This window comes from Squalius cephalus (genome assembly GCF_949319135.1).
Source record: "Squalius cephalus genome assembly, chromosome: 11".
In the NCBI taxonomy this organism is placed as follows: domain Eukaryota; kingdom Metazoa; phylum Chordata; class Actinopteri; order Cypriniformes; family Leuciscidae; genus Squalius; species Squalius cephalus.
Genome location: NC_137132.1, coordinates 35666651 through 35686774, shown reverse-complemented (window position 1 = coordinate 35686774; position 20124 = coordinate 35666651). Strand labels below are relative to the sequence as shown.

At 35.4% G+C, this 20124-nt stretch overlaps 1 protein-coding gene and 1 long non-coding RNA gene across 2 annotated transcripts; both read right to left on the bottom strand.

The window, feature by feature from the left end:
- Positions 1-377: 377 nt before the first annotated feature.
- On the bottom strand, positions 378-12528 carry panx1a (pannexin 1a). The gene is made up of 6 exons (XM_079885210.1): positions 12064-12528; positions 9474-9598; positions 7698-7906; positions 6899-7400; positions 3765-3921; positions 378-1615 (listed from the first exon to the last, which is right to left on the bottom strand). Exons 1-6 carry the CDS (start codon positions 12245-12247, stop codon positions 1539-1541), a joined length of 1254 nt encoding a protein of 417 aa, XP_079741336.1. The 5' UTR covers positions 12248-12528; the 3' UTR covers positions 378-1538.
- A 4206-nt stretch (positions 12529-16734) lies between these two features.
- LOC307167300 lies at positions 16735-18548 on the bottom strand. The gene is made up of 3 exons (XR_013822752.1): positions 18484-18548; positions 17917-17991; positions 16735-17826 (listed from the first exon to the last, which is right to left on the bottom strand). It is a non-coding gene; the product is annotated as an uncharacterized lncRNA (long non-coding RNA).
- Positions 18549-20124: the final 1576 nt, after the last annotated feature.

The window sequence follows — 20124 nt, the reverse complement described above, 5'->3', positions numbered from 1 at the left end:
AATAATTAGTTAATCATTTACTAATCACTTGTAAATGACTTGTAACAGAATTTACAAAACATACATAAAATGTTAGTATATCACTTGCTAATCATTTATGAATGTTTTGTAAATGATTAGTTCATCATTAACTAACCACTTATAAATGACTTACAACTGAACATTATTATAAAGTTACCATTCAGGGCATTACTAAATAAACAAGCAGCAATTTTTATAATCCCTCTTATTTATTTTTATTTTTAACATTTTACCGATTCTGTAATATGTACAGTATGTAAGGCAATTTTGGTATTTTGGTATCAATTATAAGGTATTTTGTGTAAACTTATGACAACTGTACATAAGGAAAGTAAATGATGAAAGAACTCCAAAACTAGTGTAAAAATCAATCAACTTTATTTCCAGAGCAGAGAGAATATAAATCTTGTATTTAAAAAAAAAAATGAATTCAGAAAGGCTAAAAAAATGTCAGTATCATTTTTTGGCAGAAACCCCAGATGATCCATGGTCTAATATTTTAATTAATATCTCTTTCCACAATTCATATTTCAAAGAGAAGCTCTGTAGGTTAACATTTTCTTTCAGTTTATTAATTTCCCCATTACCTTAGACTGAAAGAATCAGCCAATGCTCAGACAGCTTCAACTGATTATTTTGAGTTGCAATTATGGGTGACAATGTAAACATGCATGTAAATGCACTGCTCGACCATTAAAAAAGAAGAAAAAAAGTTGCTGTTTAGATTTAAATAGGAAAATGCTTAAGAGTCTATGATTGGATCATTATTGCAGTGATTACTGTTTCTAGCATGTTATATGTTATGCAACAGGAACATATTCCATGATGTCAAATTCAAGATTCATCAAGCACAAAATGTAAAAGAATGGTTGGGAGGAGCAAGAAAATAGTTTACACATGAATTGGCTCCTCTGAGTCCAGACCTTAAATTCATTGAAAGTCTTTAGGATGTGCTGGCGAGACTTTACATAGTGCTGGACTCTTGCATTGTCAATACAAGATCTTGACCAAAAATGTAAGCACCTCTTGTTGGAAATAACATCACAACATTTATTTCTCATGCAAGAGTAATAATCACTGCAATAATGATCCAATCAAAGACTCTTAAGCAATTTGCCTATATGAAATCCAAACAGTAACTTTTTTTTTTTTTTTTTTTACACAGGGCAGTGTATATAAATTTTACGAGATCAGCCTAAATTGTTGTTACAGCTATAATGACAGAATAACTGTTCCAGCCAGAAATTTTTTTGCAGTGAAAACATTACTGCAAAAGGTTCTATAAAATCGAATGTGGAAAACTAAAGTAATATAAAACAGTTAGCACATCACCCCCACAACAAGAAGAACCAAAATAGAATTTGACTGCAATCTTAGTGGATCTTAGTTATGCATTTATGAAAAGACGAGCTTCCACAGTTTTCCTCCTTTAGCCCAAATTGTATTCCTCCATTCTTTCCAGAAGTTAGGAGCCTCAGTATGATGCAGGCAGTCACCACAGACTGTAAATGGGCAATTCAGATCACCCTCTGGCGCACAACCTTCTCATCTTCATCTTTTTTCAAGCAGTCCCCCTGCATCAGTGGAGAAATCTCTGAGGAAACACATGGATACAATTTTTTTTGACTAGGGGTTTAACAATACATCGTTAAATTGCGATACAAAAATGCAACGATATGCATCGTTGATGTAAACAATATGATTTGCGATATTCGTTAAACTTCCAAACACATGAAGATTTTTTATGAAACCTGAGAGATTTGTCCCTTCATTTAAAGTTTATTCCTCTAAAACTCAAAAGATCCAATAAACGTCATAAAGGCATTGTAAAAATAATCAATTGAATGCAGCCTAATCCAAATCCATGTCCTCTGAAGAGACACTATGGCTTTATATGATGAACAGATTTACAATGAAGCGCATACTGTAGTAAACACGTTCGTTCAAATGCTTGCGTGATACGCGAAAACAACATGAGAGTGAGTAAGTGCAGAATTTAAATTTTTGGATGAACTAACCATTTACAGTTTGGGAATAGCCATTTTGACATGCTTTCTTGCGATTAGAACTGTGATGGATTGCACTGATCATCAGAAGCGTGCTTGTCAAAGTAAACTTGACAGATTCAACGAATGCCTGCACTGAAAGCACGAGTGTACTGCGTGAGGGAAAAAAATACGTTTACGGAGTTTCATTGACATTACTACATTAAACTACTATATATAATGTTGAATATAATGTATAATAATGCAATTGGGGAATATTTGTGAGCCCTGATAATAATATAATTCCAAAAATACTATTTTAATTATAATAATAAAAAAAAAACCTCTCTTTTATATTTTGGTTTAAAATAAAAGTATCGTATCGAGAGTTCAGCATCGCCATTTGTGTCGAATCGTGACATGAGTGCATTCGTTACACATTTGTTTACATCAAAGGTTCAGAGATCAATGTAAATGTTCAGGTTCAGAGATCAATATAAAGCCGAAACTAAATCTGTTATTCATATAAAGCAATCGTGTCTCTTCAAACATTTTTTTACTAAACCGCTCAATTCATATGGATTAGTTTTACGATCTCTTTATGAACTTTTTGAGGAGTCGTAGTGGTAGAACCTGCTCTCCATACCGGCGTGATGACTCCGACCTCCAACCAGATGAACTGGATAATATTCTGAATGTTCTGATCCAATCTGACTTCTGACCTGTAATGCTGCCTGAATCATAATCATACACTGTTCGCTCATTGGCCAGAGGAGAACTGGCCCCGACTGCGCCTGGGTTCTCCCAAGGTTTTTTTCTCCATTCTGTCACTGATGGAGTTTTGGTTCCTTGCCACTGTTGTATTGGCTTTTGGCTTGCTTAGTTAGGGCCATTTAATATTCAACAATATTATTGATCTGCCTTACTTAAGGTGGACAATGATGCAATTTTCTTCTAGAAACAAACTTTGTTGTATTATTTTCATGTCATCACTGTGATGCTGCTTTGGTACAATTTGTATTGTAAAAAGCGCTATATAAATAAAGACTAATTGCTTGGATGGTCAATGGAGGGTCAGAAATCTCTAAAATTTCATTAAAATATGTTCATTTGTGTTTAAAAGATGAACCAAACAACATTATTTTGGGCATCTCTCAGGGCATCATCTTCCTGTAGCCCAGTGCTTCTCAAACCCATCCTGGAGACCCCCACCACCACACATGTTGGAGACCTACAAAATGTGCAGTAGTGGGGGGTTTGAGAAGCTGCTGTAGCATATACTTAATTCAGTGGATAAACAACACCATAATTGCAATAATACATAGCAATAAACCTGACCAGATTAAAAGCAAAAATCCTGTTAAATTGTCTTTTCATTTTAAAGTCAAATAAAGTATTTGACTGAAAGTGTGTGATTTGAAGCAATAGAGCATACAAAGTGGATATCCAACTTTGATTTGAATTGAGCATGGCATGATGGATAGCATGTAAGCTATCCATAAACCCGAATCAACAGGCCAGGGTAATACACTTTCTATTTTCACATATCAGCATCTTTGGGAAAACTTCACTAGAATGCGCTGCCCTCTTAAATGCCTTGTGAGCCCGAATTTTTTTTTTTTTTTTGCCACATAAGAAACACTTCCAATGACCGCTCCTTTTTCGGTAACACAGGCATCTTCAGAGAGACAATGCCCGTCTTAATTTGAGAATTTATATGTAAATCAAATAGTAACAGTAATCAGCAAAAACACATACCTTTCATCTCTGTGTCACCATTGATGTTGCTGGAGATTTTCCTGTTCTTTTCTAGCAATCTGCCGTCCACCACATCTGTTTTTACCTGTCCCAGTGTCTGCAACAGCAGCATGGTGTCAAAAGACTCGTCTCCCCCTTCTTTTAACAGCTCTAACACCTGCATACACATTACAAGACATCCTCAAGGAAACCAAAAAATCAATACATTCTGAGAGTCAAACAATAGATCTGATTCATTCAGTCAACTATTTAAAATATCCAGAATAATAGTCAATATATATTTAAACAAATGTATTCATACAATTTATTAATGCTTAAAGTATGGTAACTTCTTAACTATATTCATCACTTCACATTGAAATTACTTATAAATTCAGGAACACAAATTTACTATAATTAATCTGTAAATTAAGGAACAATACATTTATAGTAATTGGATGAACTGCCTTAAGATTATAAGATGATAAAAGCCAAATTCATCAGTGCATTTGATGAAGCATTTTAGCTCCTTGCACTCAAGCTTTTGAAGTCTTTGCTGCCAAATGGAACTCAATTTGAAGTTTCGGTTTCACTTTATTCTGATGGTCCCTTTAACACATTCTGTTGACTATAAGTAACGTTGCACCTACATGTCCACTAACTCTCATTAGAGTGTTAGTAGAGTATTAGTAGACTGGTAGGGTTAGAATAAGTTGACTAATGTAGTTGCAAAGTTAATTACAGTCAGTAGAATGTCTGTTGCAGGACCATCACAATAAAGAGTTGGCAGATATTAAGACAGTCTGCTAATAGTCTAATAAGAGTTAGTTGACATGTAGTTGCAAAGTTACAGAATGTTCAAAAGGGACCATCAAAATAAAGTGTTAGTGAAGTTTCAAATATGCAGATGTTCTGATACCCACCAATCAGAGCTGATAGTGTAAAGGCCCTTTCACACTGAGCACGATGCGATAAAGCTAAGCGAATCGCAGACGAACAGAGCTTTCTCTTTGAACGTGAACCGATTGATTGCCTTCACGCCTACATTTTTCCTCATGTATTTATCTCGTAGGTTTTCCCATTTGGCTTTAACCTCGTCCGCTGCACAACATACAACAGTAAATTAAGATAAAGTTTGGTACTACACAGAAACCATCATTGAGTGTGTGTAAACACTTCAGACTGCGATCTAAAGTGGATTTTGATTAGATAACGGGCAGAAGCACATTAATTGTAGTGGTTTACAACAAACTGAATGCTACCCATGCTTAGCATTTCTCGTTCTTTATTGCTATAAAAACACATACAGAACATTATCTGCCTTTATGTTTCATCAGTAGAAACGTTTCTCTTAGTTGTTTATGTGTAGAACCGTGCGGAACTCAGAAATGAACACAACGTCGTCTTTCGGAGGGGCAGGAGTTATGATCACATAATATGATTGACAGCTCTAGAGTGAATGAGCTCTCTGACTCATGGAAAAATTAATAGAAAATGATAATCTGTATAAAGAACATGTAAGATTAAATCTGTTCTCAGACACCAATAACACTCACACTTTTGTGTAACAGCAGAGGCTCGGATAAGCTCAAATCTAATTGGAGGGTTCGTTTCATCGCGGGGTGATGAAGAAAAGAATCGACACACTGGTCAAAATCTTGCTTTGTCACGCTCAACTTAGTGACTTTTTTTCAAAAAAGCGCCTAACGGCAAATTCTATCTCACAGTGCTGACAGATGTGACACATAACTTATCTGCTTCTCCTTTGTGTTATATTTAAAGAAATTAGTTTGACCATTTTAATTTCCATTCTTCTATTGTGCTTATCACTTGTATTACTCATTAATCACAGAGCTTTAGTTCATCCAGTTTGCGAACTCTCTCAATTCAGATCATTTTAAACAAAAAATGTAGTCATTATTCACTTCATACTCGTTCTATTGTCTGACAAAGAAAACATAGGAAATGAGAACAGCTTTATTGGACATTATTGGACATTTTCTAGCGACATTTAGCGACTTTTTGGGCAGGCTTTAGCTACTTTCCTTTGAAAATAGTTGACAACACTGGTCACGCTGCGATTCAAGGGCATCATCATGACATACATTTGCATCGCTTAATCGCGCTCAGTGTGAAAGGCCCTTTAGCCTGACACTTTTCTACGTAATTATTAAAAATGTGAAATAAATGACTTAAAATTCAAAATCTGAGATTAATCGACCAATTAAAAGTTAAAGGGATAGTTCACTTTGAAATTAAATTTTGGTATGTTTTAGCTTACCTGAAGGGCATCCAAGATGTAGGTGTCTTTTTTTCCGCAATAGTTTCAATTTTGATATTTTTTGGTCAAACCGTTCTTGTCTGTCAGTCATATAATGCAGGTCTATGGTCACTGTCTCAAAGAGCATGCACAGAGTCCAAATTAAACAATTCCCCTTCGTCCAAATTAAACAATTCCCCATCGTAAGTACACATTGATGGCCTAAGACACGAAACGAGCGGTTTGTGTGAGAAAACGAACAGTATTTATATCGTTTTTACCTCTTATACACAACCACGTCCAAGCGATCTGAGGGTGCGGGCGCTTCCTAGTGTGTGACGTATACGCAGACTGGTGCATAGATATATATACACTAGATGTCGCCTTAAAGACATTCATTCCAATGAACTGCCGTAGACAAGGCGACATCTAGTGTATATATCTATGCACCAGTCTGCGCACACGTCACACAGCAGGATGCGCTCGCGCCCTCAGATCACTTGGACGTGGCTGTGTATAACAGGTAAAAACGATACTGTTCGTTTTCTCACACAAACCGCTCGTTTCGTGTCTTAGGCCATCAATGTGTACTTACGATGGGGAATTGTTTAATTTGGACGATGGGGATGTTTTAATTTGGACTTCTCTGTGCATGCTCTTTGAGACAGTGACCACAGACCTGCATTAAATGACTGACAGACAAGAACGGTTTGACCTAAAAATATCAAAATTGAAACTACTGTGGAAAAAAAGACACCTATATATTGGATGCCCTTGAAGTAAGCTAAAACATACCAACATTTAATTTCAAAGTGAACTATCCCTTTAATTTAAATGAACACCCCGTATGTATCCAGAGTCTACGCAACAAATAGAGCAAACCTGATCAACACACCTTCAGGCACTTATAACTCTTCAGCTCACTGAGGTTCTCTTCCAGAAACAGCAGATATAACGCAAGATCATCCCAGGTCACCTGTCCAAACTGCATTACCCCTAATGTGGGCAACATCTCGTAAGGCTTCAAGAACCCCATGGTCCTTCTGAATGGAACCAACATGGCGTACAAGCACAAGGGCAAAAGCAGCAAATACACACACAGATTTATGTAGCTCAGGAGCTGAAAGATGCCAACGGCAACTAGCTTGCACTGCATGGCCGGAGGGACCGAGGAGTCGTTGATTACCACGCCAGATCGAATGTCACACTGAAACTCATCTGTGATGGAGAGACGGATGTAATAGCAAAGGTAGATGCAGGCTAATATGAGGGCCAAGAAAGTGATGGTGCGGCAGAGGAGGTATCGGATCAGTAATCCTCGAGAGAAGCGTTTGGTCCTCAAGTATTGTTCCACCAGAGGATATTTAAAGCAGCTCTCGGGAACGTCTATCACAGAGCTAAAGAAGAAGAAAAAAGATGCAAGCATAACAGTATTTAAATGTTACAGGAATGTAATAGGAATGATTGGTGAGAGATTATGGTAAAAAAAAAAAAAAAAAAAAAAGTGTGAAAATGCCAGAGATATTTAATAGAAAGTTACTGATAGAAGGTTAGTTTGTGTATGCGTGCCAATAACTCTCACAGAGTGAAGCCATGTGAGTGTGTGACAGCTCTGTGCAGTGTGAACCCAACCACCCTGAAACGTCACGAAGGACCACCAGGCATTTTCTCTGCTCTTTGCGTGTTCAGTTCACCTGTATGAGTCCACACGGGCTGACAGTGGGTCCTGTTTTCCTGCAGTGTGATAGCATTTGGCCAGTTTAATGGCTCTGTTGTAGGAACGGTCCAGTTCTTCCATTATAAAGGTCAGATCAGAAGAAAGCATAGGGGCTCCCGTGAACCGCCAAAACAACGCTGGCAAGTAAACTGATATTGCCACCAGCAAAAGGATGTAAGGAAAAAACTGCAGAGAGAGGGAGAGGGGTTTCATTTTAAAGGCTCATTTGTCCTAAAACACATTGATGATCATTTTGATCATCATGATTTCATTTTTCTGTATTATAATATTATTATGAGGTGAAGGTGGATTTTGTGAATTCTACGACTAATCTCATAAGCCTCTTTATACTTCTGTATGTTGAGAAAACCATTATTTTAACAATTTATTTGAGTAATGCACAAATTCCACATTTAAGGCGAGACACGGCAGGCAAAAATATAGTTTTTTTTTTACTGGTCAATTTTGAGATTTTTGGATATTTGTCTTCAATAACATGTCGTCTTTCAGACTTGTGGTGAAAAAAAGTCTGAAATACACATTTAGGTCTTTATTTTACTACACTTTGTCTGTTTGTGTCTGTAGATTTCTCATAAATTCAACAAAAGTTGGCGTTGTAAATCCTCCCGCTGCTCCGCGATCGCTGTCTGCTCCCTGTCATCACATATACCGTTGGAAAGCTCTCTCTCTCTCCTGTACAATTCTGTCAGATCCAAATATGGTCATTTCCTTTTTATCAGCAACCAATCGTGAAAGTAAAAGGGCTGAATCTCATTGGCTGATGATAAATCTTTAAAGCCCGTTTTCTCAAAATGACTTTTCTCTCATACTCCAAGAAATCTGCACTTCAGTAGCACCGATATACACCAAACTTTCCAGTCTTGTACCTAGTTATATTATGAAGACATTTACCGAGGGATTTGTAAATATATTATTCCTAGCATGATTTATATAACATTTTTATATAAAAACATGGCGAAAATCTTTTTTTTTAAGGCTATTGACAGTACAGTATATTCTGATTTACAGGATAACAAAAGTAGATATCCATAAATCCCTCTGTTATTTTTTTCCCCATCTAATATGTGAACAATGAAAAAATAATTTTTAACCTGGCTTTATCTAATACTCAGATTTCGTTTTTTTTAAATATATGCAAATTTGCACATATTTAATTAGATATTGCCTAATTTGCATATTTAAAAATTAAATTACAGAAAACTTGTAATACATTTTTTTCTCATCTTAATGTAGGTAATCAACTGGGAAAGTTTCATGGTGATATCTGCTAGTTAAAAATTTTACCCTATTCACCTGTAGTGTCTCGCCTTAATCAACAAGGAAAATGAATTATTGTTTTCAAGGGGACCATCAAAATAAAGCGTTACCATAATAATTTCTTTCTTTTTTTTTTTAAATGTTAAACAATCAAGCCTCTATTTTGATGGAAAACTTAGAAATGCTTCTCATTAGTTGCAAGTTGCATTTCCAAAATCCACAGTGTGATTAGCTGTACATGTGTAAATAGTTTTAATTAAACCACAGCCTTTGTGATTTCATAATCACATTACTCTCTGCAAAAATGAATAAATGTAAATGTCAGCGAAATACATCGCTTGTGGAATTTTATCGATTACTCGACACAGGTAACGTAGGATGTTTTTTTAATCGAGTAATCGTGACAGCCCTAGACTTACTACAACACTAAGGACAGCTTGGTAAAAAGTGTGAGAACGTGTGTTCATGGCTTTACCTTGTGCAGCCACAGTGGCAGGCCTCCCGTGTCCTGTGTTTGCACTGCCGCCCAGCAGTATGAGTCCACATAACCAGCCTGACGCCACGAGAACTTTGTAGGGGGGAAACAACTAATCTGTGTACCTAGAAAAAAAGAGAATCAACAGTTTTACAGTAGATGGAGAATAAGTGTGTGTGTGTGTGTTTTGAGAGTGAGACAGAAATGCATTGGGTGCATTATCAGCAGGACCTCAATGTGAAATATTGATCTTCATCAGTGTTGGGCAGTAATGCCAGTAAAACAAGTAAAACAATTACTATTTCAGTAATAATATTACAGTTACCATCCATAAAATAGCTTGTTACAACATTATTTTTGTTGCCTCAACCCCTACTGATCTGAAATCCACCAATCCAACCATAGATTCATTTTCGTAATATTCAAGACTTGTCCGTGCATGTGACATCTCCATTGCAGCAAACTAGCTTGAAAGATAGAAAAGCTTACATTTAGAAGCTGGAATTCTTGCCATTACTTGCCATTATGTCAGGAGAATAGATCAGCATTGTCAAATGCAAGTTGTGGCATTACTTTACTCCGGCATTACATGCTTTGACCATCCACATCCCTTTGATTCCCATTTACATACCGACCTATTATCAAAAATCCTTCTAGAAAACTTTTTTAATTTTTTTATTATTATAGCTACAATTAGAATCAAGCTACTCATGACAATTTATGATATTAATACTCTATGTATGCATTTATGATATTAATAATCGAATGTAGATTTTTGTCGCATGTTTAGGCAGAAATATGTTGTTTGTAGCATTTTAGAATGACCTAATCACTACACCTGCTTAGCATTTCTCATGTAAACATCCTTTATTCTTATAAAAATAGCCCAATGTTAAAATAATTTCAAAACTTTTTTTTAATTCATGAATGAATCAGTGTTTTTGAATACATGTATTACTTGAACGAATGGTCCCTTACCGGCACCAAGTGGCGTAACAGTGAAACTGCACTGACTGACAGGCTGTCTAGAAGCAGCTGAGACAAAGCTGCGCTGATACTGGTGAAACATCAGTAGTCCAAGAAAGCCTGACTGACTGCTGTACAAACAATAGCCCAACAAGCTTAACGTCAGGTTTATGTTCCGTTATGAGGAACCTTATTTTGACATTCTGTTGTTCCTCGCTCTGTTTAGTTTTGGTTTCACTGGTTACTGATTATGTCCTTGTTTGTTTAGACTAGTTTACTTTCCTTTGTTCTACCGCTGTTTTTATAGTCCTGTGTTTCAGTTGTACTTTGTAAGTTCTCGTTTATGCACTGTGTGCTTTGCATTGTTCTCCTGCGTGTTCATTCAGAGTGTTTGGATAATTAATAAAGCCTCTTTTGTTTTTGAATCTCCCTGATCTTCATGCCTACTGACTGACCACATCGAAACACTTATTTATATAGGAAAAAAAAGAAAAACAAAGGTGATATTTAGTAACCAACCCCCCTAGTAGGATCATTTTTGGGACCTTCTTATGTATAAAGTCCTGCATAGGTGTCAGTGTGATTAAATCAATCATAAAAGAAATTGGAAAGAGATTAAAAAAGAAATTGGCCCTGATTCTCTTTAAATCAACATAATTTTCTTGTTTAAAAAGATGTTTACATATTTGCCAACCAATATTTTCAAACATGTTCAATTTCATACATTTTCTGAGGGTGAAATCCGTTGCCTGCCTGTTAACATTAAAGGTAAAAAATAATAATAAAGTAAGTGAATTGTAAAGTATTTCTCTTTGTTTGAATAACTACTCCCTATATCTTACACATTAATACTGGAAAAAGAGCCCCTTTGGTGTAAAAACACATTCACAAGTCATTTTACGGCACGATTTTGAATGATGACCATTCACCGTAAATAAGGGCTCCCCACGACTATAAAAGCCAATTTAACCACTGGCCACCAGTATTAACAGCATTTACATTTTTACGATTTACATTTAGTGTACATCACCTACTGAGCTGTTAAATTTCAATCAATGTTTAATCTTCATGCCACACTTTCAGAACTTGATGTATTACAGAGATTATATAAAAATACGTTCAAACTTTTGAATGCAGATGTGTGAGATGACAAAATGTGAATTTTGTGAGATAAAATACAACAAACATCGCTTTTATAGTTCATAGATTTATAATTATATAACCTGATGTCATAACATAACATTCAGCATAATCTGTGCTGTCACACACTGGAGCTTCATGAAAAGGCCATGCGCCAAATAACCCTGAAGCATTTACATATTAAATAACTTAACCTGTTTTTTAACTTAACTTAACCCGGGGGAGGGGGCATTTTAGTCAATGTGGAAACTGATGTGTCATTGCTTATGCAATACAAAAAAACATTGTATAGGTTAAACCAAAAGCATAGGATAAAACACTAAGGGAAAATACAAAATGCAGTTCAGGTCATATGCATTTACTGCTCTTAACACTGAATATATCGGCATCAACAGTTGGAAATTGTAACAGTTTCAAAAAGAAACTCGAAAAAGTAAGAAGACTAGGTAAGATCTCTGATGATGAGTGTGAGAAAAACACATACCGACAGACACTTCCTGAGCGAAGGCTAGAGAGATGAGAAGCAGAGGCAGACCCACCGCGACACAGGTGACCATCTTATCCAGAGCCAGCTCTAACCTGATGCCTTTATACTTGTTCTCGGACGCGGGCTCCTTCAGCACGAAATCCGAGAACACGTACTCTGTGGCGGCGTGCGCTATAGCCATGACTTTCCTCTGTTAGCATCCATACATCTAATCGCAAACATCCATCGAACTTTCGACTGATTGAAGAAGAAAGCCGGTCACTGTTCAACAGGTACTCGTCCCCTGAACAGGCATTGAATGGTAAACAAGCTTTAAGTATGAAAGGATACAGTAATTGGCGTTAGATGTGAAAACGCAAACAACGACACTATTTCCGAAACCATTTCTTTCTTGTTTTTGTGTTGTTGTTCTTCTTCGTTTTCTTCTATTTCTTCCTCTTCTTCTTTTTCTTGGGTTTTCTTGGCGGACGGATGGCAAACCAGCTTAAAGGTGCTTTACTGTCATCTACTGGACAGGAGTGTGGATCAGAAGATTTGGCATGATAAGGGGGAAGAAGGGAAAATAATTATAATTAAAATAATAATATTTAACCATAACCTTACTTGCTCCATCAGGCCTGTTTCTTTCAAAAGTTTAATTAAATGTGTATTTCCTCAATGCTGCTCCAAGGATGTTTAGTTTTCACTTTAGAAAATTCACCTTTAATTCCTCTCTTTCATTTTCATATGCACAAAAATCCATAATCACATGTTGGAAAGATTCTAGTTAATTGCATTGTAAGCACATTCCATTTGTATGTCTATCTAATAGGCTAAATGAAGTGTCTTGTGTGAAGTAGCCTATCCTGTGAGATGAGTGATAACCCTTTCTTCAGTTCGATTTTAAACCATCTCTCTTTCAAAATCATCAGAGCTTTGAATATTATACAAAAGTCTTCCTGTGTCATTAATATCCCAATATCCCTGCCATATGTTTCTTTGAGTTTGATCTTTGGTCTATATGATTGCTTTAGCCTCAGCTTTCCTTAATGCAAAATGTAAATCTATAGTTGGGGACTAAGATTATTTAGCTAACATATTTACTTCTTCATTTCAGGAACCCAAACAAACCAGACATTCAAACCTTTATTATGTAATCTGTTTATTGTTCGATATTTAATTTAGTCAATTAAGGAGGGATATCTGAATATGGGGACAATATTGGGTAACACTTTACACTGAAAAAAATGTTTAGTCAGTTCTACTTAGAAAATGTACATCATGTGGTAACGACTGGTTTTGTTGAAATTAAATAAATGATTTAGGATAACAGATTATAACTGAATTAACTGCATAACTGAATAACTGAAAACCTACCTGAAAAACAAGGTTTTACTGAAGCATAACTGTCAGTAGATGTAACCTGATTTCTCTGGTAAAATTACTTAAGTTTGATATTTATTTATTTTAATATGATGAAAGTCCTTTTCCACATTGATGTAAACACACACACACAAATAATTAGGCTACCCTTACTTCATTTAATTAATTGAAGACATTATTACACACAATTTAATTTAGTTCATTCAAAATAAATCAGTTTATTTGGATTGACACAATTTAGTTGGTTTAGACCAAAACTTCATTAGTCAAACTATTATTTTTAAACGAACATATCTTTTTTAATTGGTTTACTTAGGCTTCATTTTCAAACAAGTCATTCATCATTACACTGTAAACAAAATGACAAAAATCAACAGTAACTTACTGGCAACAAATAGCCAGCAAGCTTCTGTATTTTATACCACAGTAAATTTACTGTAAAATAATGTAGGCTACAGCATTATACTGTTATTTTATTATATATACATATTCAATAACACCAGTTATTGCTTCACATCAACAGCTTCATTCAGATTTCATCTTTTACATTTCATAGCTGAACTTCAATAGAATATAACAGATTCATCAGAATATTAGCCATATTTAATCAATGAACAAAATCAATTATAGCCATACTAGTAAAATCTCAGTAGCCTAACACTTTTGTGCCAGTGGGAAATAAATGTTGGAAATGGAAATATTAAAATAAATGTTTGACAAGTTAAAGTAGCCTACTATAATTAGTAGTAGCCTTCAATACAACAATAACCAGCAAATACATTTTGCCTTAAAGCGTTTAAAAGCACATGCTGTAAAGAAAAATGCGACCGAAAAGGCAATACCGATCTTAATTTTCTCAATATGCAGTAGTAGGCCTATAACATTACAATATTTCATGGATGCAAGCCAAGACAATCAGTCTATAGCCTACATGACAACACACACGCCCACACAATGTTTGATAATCCGATATTGCTCAGTGATGGTGCCTGGAGAAGTGGGTATACCATATTTAACAGTGGTGTTTTTTTCCCTCACTGTAAACCCAGATTTTGTTTCTAATTAAACTTACGAGTAATCATTACTTATTCTTTTATGTTTAGTAAAAACCTGCTATCATTACTAAACAACATTAGTTGTGTGCACTGTTTAGCTGAAAGATTCATTGCACTAATCATGTTAAGCTGAGATAACTCGCTATGTTAAGCTTCTGTAAGGGAGGGGCGTGGCCTATTTAAACAGGTGACAGTGCGCAGAGTGCGTCATTTAAAGTTTGAACCGAAGAGTCGAACATTACCAGCTTAACTTATTACTAAACAGACTGACTTTATTTCTGTCAGACGTCTACAAAAGATCTTGTTGAGAATCAACAGAGGTTTAGATGTTGATTATTTATTGTTTCATTTGTAGTCACCATGATGGTGAAAGGTGTTGGCTTTAGTTGGGCTCTTGCCTTTGATATTTAAACATTATATTTTCTCTGGATACTATCACTGTGAGTTTAAAAGGCACAATAGTGATAGCAAAAATCTAAGAATAAAGTGATCTATTGACTATGACTGTTTGTTACTAGGGATTATAAATCATTAAAGTCAGTAGCATTTGAGTTTTCTTGTGATTATACAGCAGGAAATCCAACAGAATTGTATATGAATCTCAACAATGGTGCTGAGTACCCAATAGTAAACCTATTATCCTAAACAGTGTAAATACAACATAACATGTTCAGTTTCAGCTTATGTAAAAGGTTAGGGTTATATGTAAATACAACATAACATGTTTAGTTTCAGCTTATGTAAAAGGTTAGGGTTATATGTAAATACAACATAACATGTTTAGTTTCAGCTTGTGTAAAAAGTTAGGGTTCCATGTTAATACAACTCGACATGTTTAGTTTCTGCTTGTGTAAAAACTAAAGTGGTATAAGCCAAGGCAACGGGTTTCCTCGCGATTTGTGAGTAAAGTCAACTAATTCGGGTTAAGAGTGCTGGTAGTTTCTCTGTAATTGCATACTAATCACCTTAAGTAATTACACACTAAAATACTATACTGTAATTTACCATATGCTTACCAGGTAAATACTTAGTAATTAGTTTGTAGTTTCTCTGCATTTACATACTTGTTACCTGTGGTAATTACCAATAACCAACTATAACTTACCATATATTTACCAGGTAAATACCTAGTAATTAGGGGACTGTAAAAGGAAGGGTTACCGACTTGGGTGAGAAAGGATCATTATGAAATGAATATTAGCCATAGAAGAGGTGCAGTTTTTGCAAGTAATACTGGCCCACAGACTATAGGAAGAGACAACAAAATAATTATGGATTTTGAGTGACTATTCCTTAGTCCATCCACACATGAAAATTGGACAACTATTCAAGGGATCACTGCATCACTGTCTTCATGGGTGCAGGGCCGACGCAGGGTTTTATAAATACAGAGGTCCCAAAATGATCTTGCTAGGGGCGTTCAGGGGCATGCCCCCATCCCCCAGAGAGAAAATTTTTATTTTCCTGATCTCGACATGTGCATTTTAAGGTACAGTAGCATGAAGTATTTTATCAGTGAACAGATTCTTAAACATGCAAATCAGTTTAAATGTCACAATGAATGATCCACACTGCAAAATGGAAATGTAGAATGTCTCGGCAAAGGAGATGTGCTCACTAACACAGATTTAGACAGATTTGTGAACAATATTTGAGAGAAATAGGCCTTTTGTGCACATAGAAAAAGTCTTAGATCTTTGAGTTCAGCTCATGAAAAAATGGGGGCAAAAACAAAAGTGTTGCGTTTATATAAAAAGAAGATGTACTAAATGTTGTTATGGTAATGAAATCAACAGTTATAGTTACTCCACCACATTTCCTTAGTTGTCTGTGGCAGGGCTGTACTTTTGTGTTGTTTTTATTTTTATATTTTTTACTTTAGACAATAGAGGGCAACGGAACAATGAGGCAAGGGATTCTGTAGCGTCCAACATGATCACATTGACTCCGACACCACACTGTAAAAATTAAAGGTGCCTGGAGGAACCTTTTGGGGTTCTTCACTTCGCCACACCGGCGGAACTGTCTGTAGATCCTCTAGGCACCCCTTTAAAAAGGGCCGGTTCTCTGAGGAACCACACAGGTTTCCTGAGGAACTCTTATATGAAGCACTGTGTGGAACCACTGTGGGTGCCTCCAGGAACCAAATTTCAAATTTCTATTATTTTTTTTTTTTTTGTATTAAATTAATTTCATGTTGTTACTACGGTTACCATAAACTTCTATTATAATAAACAAACTGAACCAAATACAAAATAAGAATTGTTTATTACATATTTTAGATCCATTTTAATACATACACTTCAATGCACTTGGGGAAAAAAACTAGTAATAGATTAATGAATACACACAAAAAAAATTGTATAATACATAAGTAACATGAATAATCAACCATGTGTATACAATAGGCTACACAAGAAAAGACATCTCAACAAAATGCATAGAAAACACATGTTCCATGTAATAAATCAATGTAAAAAATTTAAATTGACTAATTAAAAATGTCCATCCTCACTTAATTTTAAAACGTGTTTCAGTTCGCTTAAGTCTGACGCTACTGTTTCCAAGTCCAAAAGCTCTCTCAGATGCCAAAAACAAACAACAGTGCTAATATGCACTCATTGTTCTGTAAAATTCCTGAAAATTATGATCCTAACCTTTATCTCTATACCGAAATCTCTGATGGTTAGTTATTCAGCTATTTTGAATCATAAAATGTTGAAGTCTGGGATGCCGTTAGACTGGAGACTGTAGTGTACACTATGGCTTTTGAAAAGCTTAAATGTGTGACTTGAATCAACAGTTCCCATAAATGGTTGTTGAGTATTCTCAATATCTAGAAACAAGATAAAGGAAGTAGAAGTAGAGGCTTCGACCCGGAAACAGTATTCCTTATGTCACAACAAGCAGAAAACATTTTCCATTTGAACAGAGTTAAGGTGCAGTAAAATGATCTGTTGTTCTGTGAATGTTCACTGGTGAATTCAGTCATTTCAATAAGAATCCACACGATCAGCAATTTTGTGTGGTGGTTCATACATTACATTGCTACACTGCTGACAATGGTCAATGGACCTTTTTGCCTGTGTAATTTCACGAAATTCACAAATGTGACGCACCTTTACTCACTGCAACATAAAATGCAATCAATTATAAAATCTTCACAAGGGACATGTGAGGTACTTAACGAGTTAGAAAAGTGAAAAGGTGCATCAGCTTCATTTTCTGTTTGTTTTTCCTCTTTTCTGGTGGATGGTCCAGGCACTTCAATGATTTTCAGGTCTACAGGAGGATTTTTATTCTTGTTCAAACTTCAAACTTGTATTTCAGTTTACCGAGATCCCTGCAAAATACAAAATTTACTGTTAGTAATGTTATTAAAGTGATAGTTGTGAAATTTAAATAATTTCCTCAGCCTTGTGACGTTCCAAACCTGTTTGACTTTCTGTCTGTGGAACCCAAAAGCAGATCTCAGGCATAATGCAACCCCTGTCACCGTTCGCTTTCACTGCATGAAACACAAGCAGAAAAAAAATTGTGTAAATCATTCATTAAACCATTCTTATGTATACTTGTCTAGTTCAATTCAATGCAAAAATTTATGTAAAAATGGTTAAGCTCCAAAAATATCCCAGAAAAGATCCTAAAAATAATAAATGAATTCACAACTCATGTGTTATGGTTTGTGTTGTAAGTCTTATGAAGCCATTTAATAGCTTTTTCCTTTTTTTGTCTAAAAAAAGACCAAACTTGAACTTATAATTCAGGGTTCAAATGTCTTATATTCAAATGCATATGATTAAGGTATAGCCTATAAAAAATGCATAGCATTATTGGCTCCAAACCTGTGGTATTACATGAATGTAACATGAATGAGATTTGAGAGCATGAGGGAAGAAGATTTTCAGAGAATAACTGATTAAAAAACAAGTAGCAAACAATACAATTGCACACAGAGTTCATAGTAATAAAGTACTTGCATGTGGTGCAGGTAACTTACTGTAATTCAATGTTGCCACTGAAACATTGTACTGGTTGTTCTGCGGAAACAAAATAACAAAGCTGATTATTCACAACATAATATTTATTGACCACTAAATGGATTCAAAATGGTATTTGAGAGAATGAGGGCACCTGTAGTAACATTAAGTAAAGTTAGGCTAAACAAAAACAGACCAAACTATATTAACCTGCTTTTGTTATTCATAACAAACGCCAATGACGAAATAAATTAGTTAGGCTATATCAGCAATTTGAAGACACAGTTGTACAGAATATGTTGAATTGAATGACTAACTTTAAATCAATCTAAGACAACGAGTCAATAATTTCCATTTGTTCATTAGATCAACGTAGTTAGCATCGCGGCTAAAACCTTCATACCAGATACTGTACAATAAACGAGTGGTAAACACTGTAAAAAAGTAGTAATGTATAATAAATTTAGTTTAAATATATATGTGTGTTTGAATATATAGTGAGTATTAATATTTCTTTGGCGAGTTTACAAACCTTGTAAGGGAGAGCCGAACAAACGGCGGAAGCTTTGATGAGGAGAGCCGTTACTTTCAAACCCGATGACGCCGATCAGCTGAGCTTTGTTGCGCGCGAGCAGCGCGAGCATCACTGAAGCGACGACAGCAGAGGAATAGCAGCAGTTTCGTGACTGAATAAACTCTTTATCCTCCTGGTTCTTCTTCTTCAAATAATAATTTATGAAGAAGTAAAAAATATTATTTTATTACTATTATTTATTCAATAATAATTAGTTAATTTTTATCATTAATATTATGATTTTTTAGTGTTGTTGTTTAAGGTTTAAATTAATCAATAACATAGGCCTATACTAAATAAATGTAAGCTACCCAGGTGAAAAAGACGTAGCTAGGCTACTGTTAAATGTATTAAAATGCATTAAAGTAGGTTATATTTGTATTGAAGGCCTACTAAAAACATACTCAAGTACATTTTTAATAGTAGCCTACGTATTTTTCACCTGGGTATGTATACTGAATCAAACTTAAGTAATAATAGGATAATAATAATATCATTCTGGCCTCACTGAACCATTGGGTTCCTCCAGATGCTGGCTTTAACATAAGAGATCCTCCAGGAACCACTTAAATGTTAAAAGATCTTCCAATAACCCTTTTATCACATTTAAGTTCCTCTATTTCCCCCCAAAGCACTTCGAGGTCTCATAGTAATGAAAAGGTGACTCCAGAACCTCTGAACTAAATACAACGTGCTTAAAGGATCCCATAAGTTCCAGCAAGAACCTCAAATATTGTCAATGCTCCTCCAGTAACCCTACTATAGGAGAAAGAGCTTTGAGGCACTTAAATTACATTTTTAAGTTCCTTGAGTATCCGACAGGATATTTGAGGCTCCTTTAGTTTTGCAGTGTCTGCATTAGAAGGCTCTTCGGACAGTTCACTCCACCACTTCAGCACTCTATCCCTGTGCAGCACAGTTCATGGACCTCAACATATTTAATTACCTTGGGACAAGGCCAGACCAAATCTAACAGAGACCAGAAGAAACAGATAGGCGGCACATGGTCAGAGTGATTGTTAAACCCATGAGACAAAAATGTTTAAGTCCCAATTTGAGTCAGTGGCCTGTAGTTGCAAAGAATATT